Below are 22,192 nucleotides of genomic sequence, written 5' to 3'. Positions count from 1 at the left end.
TGGGAAAAGCCATTTAATAATTTGAGAATAAGGTTCAGTGATCTGAAGACTATAATCAACCCTCAGCCAACACCTAAAGCAAGCAAGATCCACGCTTTCACTGTTCCAAGCGCCCAGAGACCGACGAGTGCAGGAGGGTGGGGTGGGTGGCGCTGTCTTGAGGTCGGGAGGGGACACCCAGGGATCAGGCACAGACCCCCCAGCTCCGGAGGCGAGGCCAGCTGCCCTGGACCGCGCCTGCCGCCCTCTCGACGTCTCCAGCCATCCTACCGCACCAGTTCCCTGCTGGCAAACCTTTTTATTTCACCCGCTTAAACGTGGCAAGTGAGAGGTAAAACCACCCACGCCGCAGCCACACCGCGTTGCAGCGGAGCAGCTTCCCGGGGCCCACGCGCACGGAGAGCGGAAACCTCTCTCAACGTCCACGTCACTCACCGAGTTATCGTTTTTATAGAAAATTTTATTCAACATACAACATTTTCCAGCAAAAAGGCAATATACAGGAAGAGTTGGTGTACACTGCTGCTACAGAAACAAACAAAAAATACTGGAAAAGGATGAAAAATAAGTGTGATTTTGCTGATTCTATTTTACTGCACTCAAAACTAGACACGCAGCTGGCGTCGGCGCCAAAGGAAGAGGCTGGACTGAAAGGAAACGACACACAATGAATATCAACATCAGAGAGCATCACTTGGATTCACCCGACAAAAAGCCACCTCCTCCCAGTGGTAATTGTACATGTTCATTCATTAAATATACAATTTCATTTTTCCTTTTTTTTTTCCTCTTTTTTATTTAACTTTTTTATACAAAGTCAACAGCTTGCTAACACTAGTGGGCATGCCCTCTTCGCTAAAAGGCCCTCCTTTCTTTGTTCCGTCTGTTCCACGTGAAAGAAAGTCTGTTTATAATTTTTTTCACCTGCTCTTGAGATCGTTAGGTCTGCCGAGAGGCAGCACAGTACACACCTTAACTGTGTTTAAGGGTTTCCAATTGAATAAAAAGACCCCAGAGTGTCTGTCAGGACGGTGTCCAGTGCATCCACTTTGCAGGCGGGGCTGCAGGACAGCAGTGGCTGGCGAAGTGAGACGAGTTATTAAAAAGACCCAGGCAGCCGGGGAGGCCGAGGAAGGGGCGACAATACACGGGTGAAGGAAAGCGCTATTTATTAGGTTGTGAGTTTCTCTGCTTCGCCTTTACAGATGCACAAAAGGTCATCAAAGTATAACTGGGGGAACGTGCCAGACGAGCCTAACAGAAGACGTCCTGGCGGCGGGGCTGGAGGCCGGGCCCCCGGGCGCCGTCCCAGCCGCGCCCGCCCGCCCGCCTCTCCCCAGCACGCTGACCGTCGCCTTCAACTGTGGTTACGGTAAAATAACTCTCATTGGCATCCAAGCTTTATAAAAACACCTTCATTTTGCTCAAAAAGGGCAATCAATAGATACAGGGAAGCCAAACTGAACAGCCTCAACAAAATAAAAGGGACACCAGCAGCCAATCCTCTCGCTCAAGACTTCCGACGGTGCTCGGGCACCAGAGTTCTCGGCTGGTAAAGGGCACACCCACCGCGGTCCCGCCTCGCCCGCCGCTCAGGGAGTCAGTTGTGGATTTTAATGGCCTTTTCAAGGTACGTGTAGCGACTCCTCTTTGGGGCTTTGTTGAAGTGGTCGAGCCCCAGCCAAGGCCGAGGGTGAGACATGTTACCTGGTGGAGGAGAGACAACTCAGCCCCTGACGGGTTGGCCGCCCTGCAGAGCCGCTGCCACCGCGTCCACCGGGGCCGCAGCTGTTACAGCCTCTGCGGGACACGGGCCAGTGCTCCGAACCCGAGGAGCGCTCACGGTTACAGGCTGCATCCCACTCCCGACCCCGCAGATGAGGGGAGCGAGGCCGGCTGCCGGCTGCTGCCGGCTTCGGGGGCGGAAGGGCTGCCTGACTCCTGGCCCCCTCGTACTTGCTTCTGGGCTGCAGAAGGGCTCTTACCAGGCTGAGGTTCAAAGTCTTTCAAGTTTACTTCATACTCATCTTCGTTTATGTATTGGTGCCGGCCCATCATCACAATGGCAAATTTAAACTGAGAGACAAAAACAGAAAACCCCATTAATTCTGAATATGAGCAAAAGCCACCCCGCTGACAAAGTCAGGATTTTAGCATCCTGCCTGGTAACTCCTCCTCAACACCCCAGAAGCCCTACCTTCTCAAACTCCTTCTCCTGGATGTCTAGCAGACTCTGAATCCGCTTCATCACTTCTCTGAAATGCTCGCCCTACGAAGGACAAAGGGCACAGGTGCTCACGCGGCTTGCACCTGCCTCGGCTGCACACGGAGTGGGCGAGGCTGATGCACGAGCACAAGGCGCTGAGCCTCCACCAGGCTGCTGAGAAGGCCCCTCACCTGGTGGATCCTCAGCAAGAACGGGATCCCGAACGTCCCGAATACCTCCTTGTGGAAATGCGCCACCGTGATCAGCATCTCATTCTCCTTATCTATGGCCACCTGGTCCAAAGGTACTTCCTGGGGACACGAGTTTGAAACACCAGAGGTGAGAAATTCAGTTGATGCAAACAACGCCGCAGTTTAAAAGGCCGTGTGTGGGTCTTGCTAGAACAATGAGGGTTTAGAGCCAGAAGAAACATCCAAGCTTTAACAGAAAACTCTGGGTCTTGAGAGACCAAATAACAAACTGTTTTAGTCGCTGTGGGGATCTCAGCAGCTTTAATGTCAACAGGGACCCACAGTTTCTGACTACACGTGCTTAGGGATCCATATTCCAAATGAGTTTCTAAAGAGGGGTAAGGGAGCCATCTAGCAGGAGGGGGCCTGGCAGCTGGGGCCGAGGGTTGGTGGGTGAGGCTGAGGACTCCAGGGGCGGCCAGACGGCTGTTCAGCGACAGGCATGTGCCGGATGCACCTCAACTCAACACTTTAAAACGGTAACGCTGAGCTTAGCTCTACTCTGTCACAATAAAGCGGTTAATTTTTCAAACTCTGGAAGAACTGAATTGACCTCGGGGTCACTCTGTCTGAGGGTGCACAAACAAAGGAAAGCCACTTCTCTGAGTCGCTGTGATATCCGAACAAGGGTCAGGCTGCTGCCCCCACAGGGCTGAGCCCTGGTGCCCTCAAGGGACAGCTACCTCTATTCGAAATGTCCGACTCGTCGCAGGAGACAAACATTCTAATAGTTCATCTTCTTGATGCACACCAATAATTTTGTAGCTTACAATTTCTAGCAGCCTGCGCAAAACAAGAAAGTGAACCATATAAATTCACGTGCCAAAAAAAAAAAAAAAAAAAAAAACCAGTAGTCTTCTAGAAAGTTTCCATTCCAGAGCTAAGATTTGCTGTCTCCTACGATATGAAATGTCCAAAGCAAACGTCTGTGGGGAGCAGACCAAAGACTGGAGCATGTGATTAATGGACAGTCTACAGGAGTCCCTGTGACCAGGCCTGGCCAGACCCCACGGACGAGGCCACGTCAGGGCCCGGGGTGGAATTAAATCGGACCCGTGTAATCCTGCAGTGGTTCCAAATTAGGCAGGGCTGGAGACATTTTTCTCACTTACTCTTCTGATATTCGAGGCCTTGTTCTTTTATTAACATCATCAAGAAAACATTCTGGGAACCAAGCAGCCCCAAGGGCTGTTTCATCATCCCACAAGCTGACCATGAGACAGGTGGTAACAGCACCCTACTCTCTGAAATAAAAACTCATCATCAAATCTGGGGCTCCTTCTTCAGCCTCAACATTGGCCAAACGGATGAGAAGTGACCCAATGTCTTGGGCCTAGTCAAGGCCCGCTTTCCCCAGCAGCAGCTCATCACGGTCTGAACTACTCTCTCCTCCTCCTCTGCGTGGCTTTCCTACCTCAACCTCCCATTTTCACTAGAGCCGGGTGCTATCAGGAGACAGGGAGAGAAGAAGGGCGAAAAAACAGGCGTCAGTGCAGGTACGACACAGAGGCAACACTCGCCTAAGTTTCCCTGACGCCTTCTCGCCGAGCTCCACGGCCTTTTTACATTCCTCCAGCAGGTCCCGGACGCAGCCGTGCTTGTCTGGATATAGTGTTATTTCCTAAGAAACGACAAGATAAAGGCTTTCAGGGGACAGAAGCCACGTAGAGTGCCCCTGTCCCCAGCTCACTCAGCCGCCACTCGCTCAGGCACCTGCCCCCCGGCGCTGCCTCAGGCCTGCCCACCCAAGCCTCCACCAGCCGGCAAGAGGGGCGTCTAGGAAATGCCGTTTTGAGGCAAGAAGCCTGTCATTCACAGGACAGTTTCTCAGGAATTTCTCCCCCTGAAAGGTCACCTAAGAGCCTGTCTAGTTCTCAGCAGGGTGACAAAGAAGACAAGGACTAGGATGGACAGTCACCAGAGCCTGATCACTCCGCATGGGTGACGGTGTTGAAGACGCATGCCCGATTTCCCCTCAGTAAGGGCGGGGCCAGAGAGGTGAAAGCCTGTTTCTAGAAGAACCACCTAACACGCGACTGGATGAGTGTGCCGAGGGCCCAGCAGGAGTGGCTGTCGGCTGCCTGTGCTGATGAGAAAGGTATGGACTGCGGCCAAGCAGCAAGGCACCCAGTTCAAGAGGCCCCGGCTGGTTCCTGCGCCTGTCCCTCTGCCCGTAGGCCTCCGAGGCGGCAGCAGGGCAGCCCATGGCCTCAGGCGTTCCACGGACGGAGGTCTGACTGAATGCGCTGCACTGAAAGTGCACACCTTGTGGAAAACTTACCTCTTCCCTAAATTGGCTGTTTAACCATATACATTTAAAACTCCGCCTGTTTTCGAAGTCTGTGATTTTCATCTTAAGCTGTTAAGCAAAGAGGCTCATTTTAGAGACGTTTCCACCAAAACCAAGCCTTCTCTCATTACCCGGGGTTCCAGTAACCTGGACTCGTACCTGCTGATAGTAAAGTTTCTTAGGCTGTCGCGGCTTGAAGAACTGCAGAAGGTCTCGTAAGGTACCTTCATAATTATGTCTAAGAGGATTACCTGGGCCATCCCTGTAACTACACCAGAAAAGAGAACGGAGATTAGTGACCGGTTTATTTGCCTCGAACAATATCCGTGAGTCAGCGCAAGAGCAAACCCCTGGCCTTACACCTAGACTTGAAACGGCCTGGGCACAGGGTTTCCCCCTGACGCGCCTGTCCCCCAGGCCCAAGTCCCTCCAGGTGTCACACCCGACGTGCTCTGCAGTGGTGACAGCTACGGGCCCTGGGGGGACGGGCCCAGCCGTGGTGTGGCCAGGATGGCAGTGGGACAGGCCTCGATTGGAATGGCACGCCGGGCCAGGCGGCCAGCTACTCGTGACATCCGTCGGGAGGAACTAGGGAAAGCACATGGTCCAGGCCGAGCGGCGGCACCTGCGAGGGTGGCTCACCCTTGAGACTTGAAAAACTGGAGCAGCATCGGGTCTGTGTTGAGCCTCTGAGCAACTGTCTTTGCCACCTGGGGAGGGAGGTCCAGAGGTCAGGGAGCAAAGGTCACGCGGGAAGCCAAAGGACGCTTGCTGATAACCTCTCTCACTGATTTTTTGCTTCCTGTTCTTCAAGAAATGTGCTCTAAGCAGCCTGAATTGGAATGCCCCCAAAACTTACTCTCCAACAGGAAGCAAGTAGGCTCGCTGGTGCTCTCACCAGGGGAGCAGCAGTCCCGGGAGAGAAAACCTTTAAAGGGTTTTCCACTTTTAAAAGTTACTTCTTTTTAATGGCTCGCACTTGGCATGTTAAAACTGAAGCAAAGCTGCTGTTCAGACTACCATCTCTGAAACCAAATCGTGCCGGGGTGGCAACAAGACAGGGGGGTGGGCGGGGCAGGAGGGAAGGGGAAACAGCCTCTGACCCCGTGGTGACATCCACACCAATCCACTTCCTCAAAGGGGACAGCAACCTTCCTCCAGAATACAACCCTGTCACTAAGCATCTAAAAAACAATACATTCATGGCCACACCCGTAGCATATGGCAGTTCCCGGGCCAGGATTGAATCTGAGCCACAGCTGTGGCAATGCCAGATCCTTCAACCCACTGCATGGGGCTGGGATGGAACCCTTGTCTCTGCAGCAACCTGAGCCACTGGAGTCTGATTCCTAACCCACTGTGCCACAGCAGGAACTCTTGAGTAATGTGCAGGGAAAAGAGCATTTTATCAAATACCTGAAAATAATTCATCCTATTTGATAATGTAACTACAAATCCAGGATCATTGGGGATTGTTTTATCACAGAAAATCACATCGACACGGTGATAGAGGTCTCTGAAATATTCCTTTGCGGTGGGTAATTCACTGTTATCATTTTCGGGGTCATCCCTGTGGGAAGAAATATGGATTACAGACAAAGTACAGGCCAGGGGTCACTGGTTTAAAAAGGCAATACCCCCCTAGCAGCAGTTGACACCCAGCGGTGTGGATAAAACTCGGGTTAGCATCTCTGAGAGCTGGGAGCCTGCCCAGCAGCCTCTCTGTAAGCAGGACCAGAGGTGTGCTCTGATCCACTGCTCTGCTCCTGACCTCGATCCCGGCCCAGAAGGCTGCCCTCTGCGGACACCATGGGCCACACAGCCGGCTCTGCTGAGTCCACTCCCAGACAGGACTTTCCCATGGGCATCGTTCCACCTAAATATTTCCTCCTGGCTCTTAAAACCGAAGCCTGCCACCCCTGCAAGGCAGCTGCAAGAGGAGGGCAGAGGCCAAGTGCAACATCGGGTCTTCCAGACTCCAAGACCACACACCTGCCGGCTGCCAAGCTGACCCGTGTGAATGAACGACCCAGGTAGGTGCGTTCTAAGGAATTTCACGTTTTAAGGGAAGGAAACACTTGCTCTTCCATCAAGACCTTCGCCCTCCTGCTCAGGGGTCACACTCAATGCCGACATTCTCAGGAAATGAGAACGTTCAACGAGGAAGATGTTCACAGCCCCACGTTCCAAAACCCAGAAGGCCAGCTGCCACCCCTCAAGCAAAACGGGACCCAGGCTCTAGGGATAGCGTGTGTCCTGGTTCTCAGGCTTGGAGTACGTACTTCTGAAACACTATAATATCGCCATCCATCAGCTCATCAAGGGCTTTATCAAGAGACACGTCGTAGTCCTGAATTCTCTCTGTTAAATTCGGTTTAACTTCCTACAGTAAAAGAAACGACATGGTTACAAAGCAAGGCCTGTCCAGTGTTTAATATGGCCACAAGCTGTATGGTTTTTTTTTTTTTGGTCTTTTTGTCCATTTTTTAGGGATGAACCCATGGCACATGGAGGTTCCCAGACCAGGGGTCTCATCAGAGCTGTAGCTGCCGGCCTACACCACAGCCACAGCCATGCCAGATCCAATCCGCGTCTGCAATCTATACCACAGCTCATAGCAACGCTGGATCCTTAACCCACTGAGCGAGGCCAGGGATGAAACCTGCGTCCTCATGGATGCTGATCAGATTCATTTCCGCTGTGCCACGACGAGAACTCCTGTATGTATTTTCTCTATACCCAATTCCACCAGCCCTACGTCTTTAATACAAATGTGAGCGGGAAATGATAATAAGGACATAGTAACCACAGGCCCTCAAGAGGGAAAAGTCAGCCATGCACAGAGGGGATCCTGACTCAGGATCCCCCAGGCCCCACTCAGAGGTGTGGTCTCTTCAGAGCAACAAATTGGGGCTCGCAAAGTAAACAAACAGGAAAGGCACTCCCCAAACCACCCGGGTATGCCAACTGCAGAAGAACAGGGTCCGAACCTCATAGAGGATAAGACTAGTATCTTGGATAAATCCTGCTCTGTCACACATAACTGGGAGCAGATCACCTAGGTGCGAGAAGAAAGAAGAATCCAAAGCTGTGACACGGGGACTTCGGTTAAGTCAACTCACGAGGCGAAGGAGTGTGGTTGGACTTACGTATTTTACAGGATATCGGGGTGTAGATATGGCCACAGTAATTTAAGCTCCGTGTTTTGGGATCGTACATTTTCAAAAATAACATCACATCATCTACACAGTGAAGAAACAGGCTTTGTTAGGATCTTCCAGGCACTGCAATGTTAACAAACATTCACAGCAACCTTGGCAACTGAAACCATAACTCAGGGCACCTAAACATGAGGTGTCAGATGCTAAGAGGCTGCTGCCAGGCCTGCAGCACCACGGCAGACGCCAGATGCCCAGGGCACACCTCAGGTCACACACTTGCTGAAGGTGCAAGTGCTGAACATTCAGGAATTCTGGCAACGGCAGCTAGCTGCGCGCTACTCACCACGGGAACATGGGTCATCAATCAGTGGTGTGTCTCTGCCGAGAAATGACACCTGAAGTAACATCGATGACCCTGGACCCACCTGGTCTGGAAGCGGAGCGGGAGCACAGGCAGCTCACTTACCTGGTCTCTTCGGCCCCATTTGCTACTACAACAGCAGGCAAAGGTGGGATGACCCACAGAGCATGAAATATCTACTATCTGGCCCTTCACAGCAATCCCTGCTCTCTACAATCTGTCGACATCGACAAGGCCACCTGATTAGCAGGACAAGCAACCTGGAGGACTCCAGGCTGCTGAGACCTTCTCCAGGGCCCTAAACCCACAGTCAGGCGAATCTGACTTCCTCAGGGAGCCCTGAACACAGTGGAGCCTTTTTTTTTGGGTGGGGGCGGGGGGAGGAGAGAGGGGGGTTCACAAGACTTCTTTGCAAGAGAAGAATGCTTAACCCCGTGTGCTTAGAATGATGGTCCAGGACTCTGACGCCACACTCTTGGTGCTGGGCGATGTGGGCACTTACGATCTTTATCAAACTTGGGTAATGTTGCTCCACTAGCAGCCAGCTCAGGATCAACTGTTTCCAGGAATATTGTCCAAGGGTTTTCATTATCACTCAGTTCAATCATCTATTTCCAAAAGAGATGCTGGTTTTAGAAGATTTTAATGGCTAAGTGAGCGTGAAAAACTATACTTAAGAACTGAAGAGAAGGTCCAATTCTAGGCAACTGGACCCGAGGGAGACCGACGGGGCTTGCCGTCCTTCCAGACCAGACTGCCGGCCACACTCACTGTTTTGTTGCCGTCGGCCTCGTTGTCTAGCATGGCCGGTCGCTTGGTGCCATTGCTCCTGGCCTGCATGGGCCACAACCGAATCTGATCTTGTGGAAAGCCCTGGAAAGAATCACAACACAATCAGTTTGTATTTTAGCTCGAGACGGAGGTAATGCTTCTATGATGAGAGAGAGAGATGATGACAGCTCCCCGACGGATGGGGCCAACAGCGCCCTGGCCTGTGGGGCTCCGAGCCCCTTTCACCAAGAAGGGGGAGCTGGGGAGGGAGGTGAGGGCACAGCTCAGAAGGAAGTGAGCTCAGGTCCCTGAGCCTGAAGCATCGGGCGCTGGGACTCACCATGGTCTGAGAGAGGTTCTGCACGAACTCGGCCAGCGAGGAGTTTTTCAACACTTTGAACACAGTGTATTTCACCTTTTCCTCATCGTACATATCATTTCCTTGATGGCCACAAAACTGGTCCTCTGCAACGATCTAAAAATAAAAACATGCATGAAAATCCCGAACAGAGTTTACAACCGACAAAACAGAACAAGGCCGCACTGATCGAAACTTAAGGTTCAAACGCTAAAAACCTTTTGCTTTAATGAGCCTTCTTCAGAAGGCCCCAGCGACAAGAAAGCACCAAGATGACCAAGAACTAAATCACCTCATTACTTAGAAAAGGCAAAACCTGCTACTTCCATGCAGCCATTCTCAACTCAGCATCAACTGGAAACCCACCTGTGTGGGGATCCCTAATATTATACAGCCAGGGTGCATGGGGACCTTTCTTCCAGGCAGTCACTTCTTAAAACAAATGCCTATTTCCTGTCACATCTAAACCATGAACCCAAACCAGCTGGCAATTCACCTGCCCACTTGGGCTGCCTGTGGGTGCTGCTCCCCCTCCCTTCCCCTTGTCCGATTCGGATCCCCTGCATTGTTCTTCTCAACACCAACATACTGCTGCTCTGTCTGGCGGCCTGAGTACCTCTAAGCCAGCACCCTGACCTGGCAAGACCCCTCGAGAGGGTCAGGGAACAGGTCTGGCTCACGTCACCACTGGTGAAGCTCTGCCCAGGCCCTGCCCAGCGGCTCACCTGCACTTGCATGTAGAGATGCGCTTCTTGACGCTCCTTCCGCTTCTGAGCCTCGATCCTTTTCTCCTCCTGCAAGCGTTCCACCAGCTGCTGAGGGATGTCATGGTCGGTGACAGCTTGTAAAACCTCACCTGCAGGACAAACGCCACTCCTTCACCTCGGGGCATCATGGCATCAGGAACAAAGCCACCTGGGGCCCAGGTCAAAACCCATAAGCCTAGACGCCGGGAGTGAGGCAGGGCCAGCAGAGGCGTCTGGATGGGTGGACAGAGCTTAGGTCCCTGCTGGCCTCCGGTGGAGGGCGCGACCCGGGGCCACTCACTGAGCCGGGACTCCCGGATGTACACCAGCATGTAGGCGTTGGTGCAGTGCCGCACGGAGAGGTCGTCGTCGTGGCCCCCGTAGTTGTGCTCGATGGCCTCCTCCTTCGTGCACCTTGACACCACGTCGTCGTCAAACTTGCACCACTGCGAGGGGAGACGCGGCAGAGCCAAGCGCCGTGAGGCAAGGCTAACATCCTCCCCCTGGCAATTTCTGTCATGTAGTCAACAGCCTGACGGCAGATGAGGTGCAAGCTCTCTCCATCGTGGACAGGACAGAGTTATTTTTATTTTTTTTGTCTTCTTGCCTTTTTCTAGGGCTGCTCTTGTGGCATATGGAGGTTCCCAGGCTAGGGGTCTAATTGGAGCTGTAGCCACCGGCCTACGCCAGAGCCACAGCAACGCAGGATCCAAGCCCCATGTGCAACCTACACCACAGCTCACGGCAACGCCGGGTCCTTAACCCACTGAGCAAGGCCAGGGATTGAACCCGCAACCTCATGGTTCCTCGTCGGATTCGTTAACCACTGCGCCACGACGGGAACTCCAGACAAGAGTTGTTTTAAATGGCCTTAACTAACTCCTAGTTAAGAGTTCGCCCTTGGGTGCCGTGCCGTGTGTGTCCGTCCCCCTCCATCAAACCCCCTCAGCATGAGCTAGCAGAGCTCAAGCTTTGCTCTGCCCCTCACTAGCCCTACAGCCCTGGACCAGATCCCAAGCCCCCCACCTGCAGCTCCCGGTGAGATCTCACGAGGGGACCCACGTGAGCCAGACAAAGCCAGGGCGACACACAGCACGGACAACAAGGTAGCAGAATAGCATGTGACCAACGCCGCCCCACCTGCACGGGCCCCAGGAAGTGACTGTTGTTTTAAGTGGCCAATCAACTGCCTTGAGTGAAGATGTGAGGGGTTCCCCAAGGGCTGATGTCCATGCTCAGGAGATGTCTAAAGTGCGATCGTCACTACCTACCATCCACCTTCCAAGCTCAGGACATACATACAGCAACAGAGGCCAGGAAGGAACCCTTCACTAGCAAGGCCAAGTCAGGCCGAGTGGGACCAACGTCCCCACAGAGCGTCGCGTGCCCAGCCCGGCACTTACTTTGCCGTCCCCTTTGGGGTTCAGATAGACCACGTAATGTCCACCGTGATTATCTCCACTGTGCACCAGGACTGCATGAAGGATGTAATTTGCAGGGTCTTTAGGATCTGTTTTTTGCAAAAATTCATCAAGTGGTAACTGTTCAGGGAATTCAAACCTATTAAAAAAAAAGAAAATTTTAAGAGAAATCCAGGTTTCCATAACTGGTAAAATATTTCAGCTGTCGTCTTTATTGCTAGACCTCCTAATTCACTGGCTCATCTTGACTGGAAGGAACATGAGCTTGAACGACCTCCTCGGGCAGCTCCTACTTGTTACATCTAATTAGTCCCACATCAACAAAGGCCGAAGCTTGATCTGAGACAGGACACTATAGGACATCACACAACTGTGAGCCTTGTGACAAAGCCTTTTCTAGGCTTTGAATATTCCCAAATGTATGGATCAACAAGGCAGTACCCTGGGAGGAAGGAGAGGAGGTGGGTGGGTGAGGACGAAGACTGAGGTGCCCGGCTCAGCCATGCCACACACCAGCCCTCCGCCCCCCACAACAGCACCCTCTGGGAGTCAGGCCCAACGCTGCCAAATGCTCAACTCCAGATCCAAAAATTCGGACTTTTCTGTGAAAGAGCATGATTTCTTAGAAACGCTGGCAACTAATTCGAATAAAAAGAGAAACAAAGCCAAGGTAAGGACCCAGCAGAGCACACCAGCAGGCTGGACCTCGTCTGCAGGCCACTGGTCAGTGAGGTCTGATTCTCAGAGACCCACAGTCAAGGGCAAGAACGGATGAGCAGGGGGTACACACACCTCCATCAGCATTCTAGCACGTTCTCCAAGTCTACACCAGCTGAGAGGTTACAAGATACTGGAGATCCCACTGCTGGGGAATGCGAAGCCTGTGGAGCAGAAAGCCCCCCTCCCCAGGGAGGTCCTTCTGCCACATGCACAGAGGCCGGGGCTTTCTGCAGAGGAAGCAGCCCCTGAAATCATCAGGTTAAAAGTATAGCTGGCTGCGGGACATCTAGGCAGAGGGTGTGGAAACCTCAATCAATCAGAGATGAGACTGAAAATAAAAAGACTCAACAAAGCACTGAGACTAACCCCCTAAATGAGGATGCTGGTTAAATCTTAACTTTCACATCCCACTCTAGATTACCTATCATTGATCTTGATGTTTTGGTCCGTCTGAGGGTCATACATAAATCTCATCAGCTGTAGATGTAACACTGGTGGCAATGTTAGGAATTTCACACCTTTCTCGGCTTCCTGAACAGTGAAAAAGAAACGCAGGTTTAGTTCACCTCTATTCACTTCTTGAAGCAATGAAAGCAACCGCCTTTCACAGCAAGACTGCAACACACAGGGAGGTGGTGCGGGGCGCCTTTAAAGGTTCCGCACGGGAGAGAGAGCTCCTCTTGCTTCGCTTTACGCTCTGCCTTCATGTCCGGCACTAGGGCAACAGCGGAGTGAACTGAGGCTCAGTCGCTTGCTGCTGTACTGATACAGTCAGTCAGTAACCACTACGAAAATCACAGAGAAACCCAGGAAAACCAACTGCAAAAGCAGATGACTCTAGGTATGAGAGGAGGCGTGCCCGTGGGCACCTGACCCGTAGAAGCAGAAGAACTGTCAGGGGTCAGGGCCTGGCCTCTGATGAGGCCCAGACGCCTGGCCTCTGATGAGGCCCAGACTGAGGAGCCCATCGGTGCTTACTGTTCATTCCCACTTCTGCACACAACTCCAGCCTGGGGTCAGCAAGGCCCTTTGACCACCATCAGGGCCCCTGGGCAGAGGACACCCCTAAACTGCTCAACAAGGCCCAATGCGGAAGAGGGACCAGACCTACTCCTCGCCACTCCCTCGGCTCTTCCCTCATTACACAGGCCTTCGCCGAATCAAACCATCAACAGGCCATCCATCAATGGCCTGCATCTATCTCCACTTCGGCCCTTCCGTCTGCGCTGTAAACTGGCTAGAAAACACCCACCTGGAGGAACTGGGGCCGACAAGCCACACCTATGTCGCAATGTTCTCTGCTGCACGTTAGTGTGCTTAAGAGAACAGGGTAGTCCTGGGAAGAAAACAAAAGCCCAGGAACCTACTGCCACACAAAGAAATGGCATGGTTTTAATACAACTTGAAAAAACAAAAAAGAAGAAATCCTGTTTCTAAGTCACCACAGACACGATGATTCTAAAATACGTAATGTTCACCCAGATCCCAAAATAACCAGTGTGGATAAGGCCAATTCCTGAGTTTCCTAAGCACACCTGGTTGCATGTTTGCAAACTGACTTACTGATCTACAAATCCCATGTGTTGAGTGGCCTGACCAAGCAGAAGAACTAGTTTGTGAGCCACTGCAAAATGGGTTCACGAGTACCATAAATTATAAATTAGCAAGCTTTGTAAACATAGGATGGTCTGAAAAAAATCATCAGTCAGTTACGCCAATGGGTCAGGAGGCTGCAACACAGACCCTGGGTGGCTGGACGTGTGAGGATGCTGCTAGTCCTGGACCATCTTGTTCACACCTACTGCTCTGCCGGAGGCCCAGAGGCCCTGAAGGGCCATGTGAAAAACAAGCAGGGACACCGAGTGCCCACGGAACAGATAACAGAAAATGCGCTCCTCACCCTGGGATCCTCAGAGAAGTGAAACTCCACTGCAAAAAAAAAAAAAAAAAAAAAAGGAGAGGCAAACCACCACCAGCAGCCAAAGCGAGAGTCCCAGTGACTGAGCAGTACCATTTCTGAGGAGGAGAAACTGAAGAAAACTCAGGGGTGGACAGCAGTGAGTAAAGGACAGAAACGTGGACAGAATGGAAAAATGTTTTCAAACCCGGGGCGGGGGCCTCTCGGTGTCAGGTGACACGTCTGCCTCTGATCACCATCCCCTTCCCCATCCCCACCTGCCAACTAGACACAACCAGAGCTTCTTCTACTGTCCAGACTGAGAAGTACAATCCTTCTGAGTTCCAAGTACCAGCAGCACAGAAAAACATACAACTTTTAGTTCACAGTTAAACAAAATACCCGAAAACAAAGTAGGAAACATACAAAGGGACACAGGACCCAGTTTCCAAGTTACCTGCAAGCCGTGCTCCCCGGCATCGTATTTATTGTCGCCATCTAGTTGTTCTACTGCCACGTAATCCACAAATGATTCAAATACTTTCAAAGAGAGAAAGAGAAAAAAGTCAGCTAAAGTTATCACTAGAGCTTTGATTATAACATAGCCAGGGAGGAAGCTGTAAATGCAGCCATGAGTGGGGCAGCTCCCCAGCTCTGTAACTTCACTGATCCCCAAAAGGTGTCAACTCTTAAGGCCACTGATATGGTTTCATAAGGGTGTTACAAGTGATACAGTTATTAAAACACATGGAAGTACAAATTTTAACCAAAACACTCATTCTAAAGTCAGTGCAGAGAGCATGTGGGGGCTGGGGGGGAGGAAAGGGGGCAGGAGCTTTGATGAGTAAGAAGGGAGACTCTAATACATGCGTTAGGGGTGTGGTTGCTAACACTGCAGTGTACAACCGACCTCCCTGAAGAGGGCAGGGCTCCAATGTTCTCAGGCCAAAAAACTAAAATTAATTAAAAAAAGCAGTGAGATAACAGATGGGGGTAATCCTTTCACTGTGTGTGTGTGGGGGGGGGCTATCAAATAATCATGAAGAAAATGTCAAGTACTTCAATTTTGTCAGTTAAACCAAATAAAGCTGAAAAGGAAGAATGTAGAATTTATCTAAGGATGACACAGCCAGCAGACCTGAAGAAAGTCTAGAAACAGGTCTACACAGATCCTGCAGCAGGCACCTCTGGTCCACCTTGACCCCGTGCAAAAAGAAACTTCCTGGATGGATTGTAGATAAACAGCAAAGATAAAACTGTACCCGATAAGAGAATCAGCTTAGGACTTCATGCAGGTGTTCTTAGACACAAAAGACTGATACACTGGATTTCACTCTAACTATGAAATTCTGCTAAACAAACGGCTACACCGAAAGAATGAAAAAGGTGAGCCCCGTACGGGGGAAGAGCCTGTGGAGAACCACCCCTGTGGGCGTGGGGCCACTCTCAACTCCCTGGACAGCAGGCAAGTTTGGAAACTGTGCCTACTGCCTGGAGCTACCAGGCTGCAATGCAGCAAAGAGAAAACCCAAGAGGCCACAGAGCCTCCCTGGGAGACTGGGGGAATTTTAGAGCATCTGCCAGACAGAGGGCCCAGCACAGCACCCCGGTGAGGTTCTCCTGGGGCCTGACCAGTGAGGGAGTGAGGCAGTTACACTAAAGGGATTAGGCATGGCCCCCATAGTTGACGCCGGCCTGGGAACAGCCTGTTTCCTCCAGGCTCAGTGGAAAAGCCTCCTAACACATGAGACCCTCAGAAAACCCAGCAAAGTGCAGCCCCAGTTGTGGGGACAACTAAGCCCCACTGTCTCGCACATGATCAAGCTTACAAACAGGTCCCAGAAGAACTATCTCCAAATAAGTGAAATGTGTCCCAGAACCAAGATTAAGAATATCCAACATCCAATAAGATAAAAATCACAACAGATGGCATCCAATAAAAGATGACCAGGCACACAAACAAGCTGGAACTTACAGCCCATGATGAAAAGTGAACCAAGAGAGAAAGATCCAGAGATCACCAGGCTAGGACATCACGTGATTATGAACTCCATTCCACATGTTCAGCAAGATGTCCAAATGGCCAACAGCATTTATTTCAAAAGGTGAAACCTCCCTGATCTCCAGGGAAATGCAAATAAAACCCAGGAGAGCACCATACCCACCAAAACAGATATGGGACAACGGATAGACTGCTGTGCCTACCAAGTCGGCATGTACGCGGGCCCTACAAGCTGGCAGCGAGCCTCGTGTCCACCTGCCTCACATCCAAAACCACCCAAATATCCATCAAGAAAGAATGGTTTCCAAAACCTTGTGTTGTATGCCTAAGGTGGAATACTACAAAGCAAGGAAAATGGTCAGTCAGACCATGGCTGCTCGGAACAAGGATGAACTGCACAGATACAATGCTGAAAACAGACAATGAGAATGAGAGAGAGACTACATGCGACAGTGAAAACCAACAAAAATAACCGAGGACAGGCTGTTTAGAAGCCCCAGCAGGGGTTTCCTGTGAGGAGGGGGAGGCAGTGGGTGGGAAGGGGCCAACATCTGTGCCTGCAAGTGTTCTGTCCCTTGGCCCGAGTGGGGTCACAATCCTGGGTTCAGGTGGTACATTCGTCATCTGGGCAATTTTCTCCACGCTACTGTTCAACAACCACCACAACTGCAAAGGAAGCATTACACGAAAACCAGTCATGAAAAAGTCGTACTATTATACACAGAACTTACTATTTTTCTTTCCTTTTATACTTAGCTGGATGTCGTAATAATCTTCTCTTCTATCTGATCGGTAGTCGACCTCTTTACACTGGATATACGACTGCAAGTAAGCAAAGTAAGATGGCTTAAACACTGACGGTCAAAATGATGGCGTTTTAAGAACCTTTCAAATCATTCTTTAAAACTGGTAAACACATACCACCATCTTGCCTCTGAATAATTTAGGTATGGTGCCTTCTACACACGTGCCTTTCATCTTATTTTCCACATTATCAAGCAACTGGAAGAGAAAGTTTCCGCTTTCAGAAAATATTACACTTAACATACAGTAATTTGAAATGCAACTGGGAAATTTCAATGGTCAAAAGAAATTCTAGGCTATAAATATTAAGACCTTTAGCATGCAATTATCAAAAACATACAAAATCTTCTTCCTTGGTTGGATATTTACAAAAATATCTACATGCAACAGTTGAAATTAACCCTCTATAACAGCCTTTGGAATGAATTAGTAATCTGTAGTGCCTTTAGAAGCATTTTTTATATTCATTTTACCTCTGTGGAAAAGCATGTAAATTGAGCACTAAACTTAACTCGTATTGGTCCACACCAAGAGATTAATGAGGTTGAGCCTGTCAACAGGATTGACTGGTTTGTCCATGGATATTTAATGAACTGGATTCAATCCAGCTAGTGCTGCAAAAAAGAAAACACACCTTGCCCAGCCAATCACCTTGAATAGCCATTTCATGTTGTGTGTGTGTGTGTGTGTTTTCATCACAACTGGAAGGATGGGAATTGGCCAGTGGTTTGGGGGATGGACCACCCACACAGAGGTCTGCCTCAGTCAGAACTTCTGGGCAAAGGAGGGGGTCTGGATGCTACAGAGTAAGACGAGAAGTCACCGTTCCAAAGTGAAGCAGGAGAACCAGGACAGCTACTTAAGCCAATCAGCCTGTTGTTTCTTTGGTGAGTAACTGGTAGATTATACCAACTTCACAAATCCAAAGCATACTACCTATGACTACTCCCGTCATACTCCCCTGTCAAGTAACAGCCTTTCTGGCTTTTAAACTAGATACACGCTGCCTTTTCTTTCTAGCCTACTTCCAGTCCTGAAGAAAGATGGGCACAATTTGAATTATAGTGATGTGAAGTAGGCCTGAGGTTTGACTTGGTAACAACTTCTGACCGTGCTTCAAGATATGAAATGTACGCAGTGCACAATTACAGCAGAAAACTCACCACTCGACACAGCTCCTGAACGTCATGTTGCATGAAGCTATCTAAAGTTTCCCACCTTGGAAAGACAAAACAAATTCATCTTTAAACTTCCATGAAGAGTAAATTAACAAACTGGGAATAAAAAACAAAACCATATAATCAGTCATTATGGAAAAACATTTATTTATTTATTTTGGGGGCCACACCGGTAGCATGTGGACTCCCAGGCCGGGGATGAGTATGAACTGCAGCTGTGACCTACGCTGTAGCTGAACTGATACCGCTGAGCACAGCAGCATCTCCTCCTTGAAGTCATTTTTTGAGAAGAGTATTTGGGGGGGGGTAGAATTCAAACACAAATCAAATTTTATCAGGACCCTTCACAAATTTTTTGCTTTTTAGGGCCACACCTGCAACATACGAAAGTTCCCAGGCTAGGGGATGAATCAGAGCTACAGCTGCTGGCCTACACCACAGCTCATAGCCAGGCCGGAACCTTAACCCACTGGGAGGTCAGGGATCAAACCCGAATCCTCGTGGATACTAGCTGGGTTTGTAACCTGCTGAACCACAACAGGAACTCCCATCTTTCCCGAACATCTCACTGCGAGAGGAGGAGGTCAAGTTTGCACACAAATGTACAGAAGTTTGGCAACGGTATGCATCCTGTTCTCGACAGGAAAACTTAAGTGGTGAATTCTTTCTCAAGCAAAATTCCAAAAGCTTCCATTGCCAAGGAGGTCCAAGAGTACACTGATAATTAAGTGCCCGTGCTCTGCTCTCAGCTCTCCCCGTCCATGAACTCGTCCTTCAGGCAGTAGAAGGCAAAGGTCTCCCAACACGTACCCAAAAGACTTGGTCAGCTTCTTTGTTCCTACGGGCTTATCGCTGTGCTGTAATTCATAGAAGACTCTTTGTAATGCTAAAGGGACGCTTTTGGAAGAATCGTCGCCCTCTGTTGGCATCATGTACACAGCCTAGAAGAATTGATTCAGACATAAAAATGGAATTTTATGTGAAAGTATCATTTCCAACACCACAATGACTAAGGTTGCTGGGTAAGGCTTTTAACTATCCCCCAAAAGGGTCAGAAGGTTGTTTAAACAATCAGGAGTCTTTAGAGACAATCTGGTAGTTACAGGAAAGTCAAAATAAATAACTTAGAGCTCAGCATCCAATGAGAACCACTTCTATCTCATACTTCCTAGAGCAGTATTTTCTAAGTGAATGTGACTCGTGAACAGGAGGTGATGCAACTTAAGTGCTACTGATGTGACCCACGCTCTGCTATCCCTGTGATATAATGTTATCGGGGCGGTCACCGCTCCCTGGAACAGCGCAGAGGAAAAGCCAGTGCTGTGGTTCCCCCGCCGCATGCACCAGGAGCGTGTGCTGGCTGCATGGTTGCACTGCCCGATGACAGCCCTGCCGTACAGACAACCCTCCTCGAGATTCAAGTTCTAGTCTGATTAAAGAACACATCTATAGTAACTGAAAAACCACACTTCCCAGCTAGTAGTTTTTTTCAACAAATCAATTTGATAAGAAACTTTTCAAATATTGCTGCTAATGACTTCTGTATTTTAAAAAAGCTCTATTGATTACTTTCAACCGAATAAAGCTTCACTAAGTGTCCACACACCGAGGAACAAAACTACACAAAGCATAAAGCAGAGCCCTCCGTGGAGACAGCCCTGTGTACCGGGAGGAGAGTCCGGCGAGGAGGGGGCTTTGCCTGCCCCTTAGTACTCGAAGAGAGAGGGGTGGGTGGAAGGTTGAGGGAGAGAAATACCATCCATTTACCTTTCGTAGTTGGTTTGTGAAAAATAAAGTCTGCAGCAGGCTGTTCATGTAACAAGTCGCTCCCTGATTCTTTAAACCGACATAGCCCGTGTGCTTCTTTGAATCCCACCTACAAGATCAGTTTGAGGTTGAGGGAAAACTGCACAGGACACCTCCTTGCTTCTGCAACGTGATTGGGGGCCGGCCTTGGGCTGCTCTGCTGCCACCTCCTTCCCACCATCCTGACACGGGAATAACTTCGTCGCCAGGCCAGCAGCTCTAATCACTCGGTCACCTGTTCTGTCCACTCCAGTACATGAACCAGTGCAAACTCACCTCAACGGCCTGCTGACTGCAGCACGGCTGTCAGGGACCAAGAGCAGGACTCACACATGCTTCTAGCAGAGTCCCAGTGCGCTTCTGCCACATACACGTGACATCACGTGTGTAGGTAGCACAAGACAGGGACACGGGCATGCGTACTGGCAAGTTGAGACCTCTCAACTTCTACAGCTATTCTAAGTCTTTATACTGGTGGTTGGTTAGGAGAGAGGTAGGTGTTCTCAGTCTGTAACCCTCACCCTCTGCAGTAACAGGAACCTAAGGAGATGCCACCGGACAGCAGAAAAGCCTCCCCAGCCAGTGCCATGTCCCTCTGTATACGACGTGAACACGTGACCAGCGTTAGGAGGTATTACTGCCTCAGAGTCAGCGGGACTCTGATCCAGGGGTTTGTCCACGGCCTTGCAAACAGGCTCAAGGTTACCAAATGGCCCTGGTTAAAATGCATGGGTATACATGATAAAAACTGGCCTCCAAATGCAAGAATCTTAAATTACAGGTCGCTATTTTAAAAACCGTAATCATAAATTCTGAATACCTTGTCACAAGTGAGACTGAACCAAGGTATGATCTAAGCGGTTAAGTCTGAAAAACCCAATCTACTTTTTTTTAGTCAGGAGACATACCATAAGCCTAAGGGAACGTTTTAAAAATAAAGGGGAGAAAAATCCTCCAAAAAATTTAATTAGAAATACCATGGTTTTAGCCCTGATATGCAAATTCAAGTATTTATTTCCAAAAGGTTCCTCCTCTGCTACCGGCCAAATTAATACAAAAACGAATAAATCTTATTTTAAAAGTTCCCAGTGCCACATGCAGGCCACCTTCACCAAGCGCTGGACTGAAGGACGCCCTTCTTGACGGCCCGCCGCCGCCCCCGTCGAGCACGCTCTCCGGCCGGAGGGGGGCGCCCCGAGGCGGGAGACGACGCTTCACTCCTTCCCAGACCTCCTGGTGCCTCCGCCAAGGCGCCGGACACCCCGCCCAGCCCAAGCCTCCCTCCACCCACCCCCGTCCCTCGCCCTCCAAGCCACAAGCGACCCAACACTACTCGTTCTTCAGGGCCAAAAACGCTCTCTTGCACCCAGGGGCGGACGCCCCTCCAGCTCCTCTGGCCTCGCAGCCTCTCCGCTCCTCCTGGCACACTGGTGGCGCTCCCCCAGCCACCCAAGGTAATAAGAGCACCTGTGGCCGAGGTGACTTAGTTAACGCCTCTGCCCAAGTCTCCAAGTTCTCTGAGGACAGAAAGCCAGGGCTGCCTTGCTCATCATGACCCTCCTGGAGCCCCGCAAACAGTAACTGCGCAAAAAACCTGCTGCACAAAGGCATGAACGCCAAGCTGGCACACACGTCGGTGGGCCAAGGCATGAGAGCAGAGAAGCACCTCTGCTCCCTTCACTATGGCTCAGGACATTTCTTATTTGCGCCTAAGTAAAGGAAACTTACGCAACTCCATGGGGGGCATCCGCCTGTACAAAGACTTCGAAAGTAACTTTGTCATCATCTATAAATCCTTTCTCAGGATCAGTCACTTCCTATAAAAAACAATTAAGAATATCCAACATGCATAAGAATTTAAGAGTGTTCACTTCATCACAAAGACTTAACTACCCTACTGCCCTGTAGTCAATAGATTAAAATGCTACTTGTGCTTCTAGTTTTGCAGTGCTTTGACTCCTTTTTAACAATGTTTTCTGACTAAAAACAGCCAAAGCTAGGATGCCTCCTGGAAGGACTGGGAGGGGTTGGGGGGTTCATGCCACCTGGACCCGAGGTGCTGGTGTTCGCTCCTCAGGTGTCTCTGGGGAGGTTTTCCACACTAGAAACTGTGCCTGAAACATCCTACTGGCTTCTGCCTCTGCAAATACAGCCCCAACTCACTGACCCGATAATCCACTGGTTACAGCAAACTGCCACATACTATGCCTGCCTCAGCGT

The 22,192-nt window shown here is 50.2% G+C and overlaps 1 protein-coding gene across 2 annotated transcripts in view; it reads right to left on the bottom strand.

Annotated features, from left to right (window-relative positions):
- Positions 440–22,192, bottom strand: part of USP7 (ubiquitin specific peptidase 7) — a 56,124-nt gene continuing 34,371 nt past the window's right edge. The window contains exons 5-31 of one of the 2 annotated variants that reach the window (XM_021085575.1): positions 21,701–21,789; positions 19,934–20,042; positions 18,977–19,107; positions 18,152–18,206; positions 17,106–17,186; positions 16,916–17,006; positions 14,640–14,722; positions 12,707–12,816; positions 11,548–11,704; positions 10,446–10,590; positions 10,124–10,254; positions 9,381–9,515; positions 9,041–9,142; positions 8,772–8,877; positions 7,897–7,989; positions 7,738–7,805; positions 7,030–7,130; positions 6,164–6,317; positions 5,390–5,457; positions 4,907–5,015; positions 4,739–4,816; positions 3,978–4,078; positions 3,141–3,240; positions 2,398–2,517; positions 2,198–2,269; positions 1,986–2,076; positions 440–1,707 (exon numbers count right to left, since the gene is read on the bottom strand). In XM_021085575.1, coding sequence (XP_020941234.1) covers positions 1,601–1,707; positions 1,986–2,076; positions 2,198–2,269; positions 2,398–2,517; positions 3,141–3,240; positions 3,978–4,078; positions 4,739–4,816; positions 4,907–5,015; positions 5,390–5,457; positions 6,164–6,317; positions 7,030–7,130; positions 7,738–7,805; positions 7,897–7,989; positions 8,772–8,877; positions 9,041–9,142; positions 9,381–9,515; positions 10,124–10,254; positions 10,446–10,590; positions 11,548–11,704; positions 12,707–12,816; positions 14,640–14,722; positions 16,916–17,006; positions 17,106–17,186; positions 18,152–18,206; positions 18,977–19,107; positions 19,934–20,042; positions 21,701–21,789 — 2,787 coding nt within the window. In that variant the 3' untranslated portion in view covers positions 440–1,600. 2 annotated transcript variants of the gene reach the window in all.

The sequence above is a fragment of the Sus scrofa genome, chromosome 3 (genome assembly GCF_000003025.6).
Source record: "Sus scrofa isolate TJ Tabasco breed Duroc chromosome 3, Sscrofa11.1, whole genome shotgun sequence".
In the NCBI taxonomy this organism is placed as follows: Eukaryota; Metazoa; Chordata; class Mammalia; order Artiodactyla; family Suidae; genus Sus; species Sus scrofa.
The sequence above is the reverse complement of the archived record's forward strand: the minus strand, read 5'-3'. Positions and strand labels throughout refer to the sequence as shown.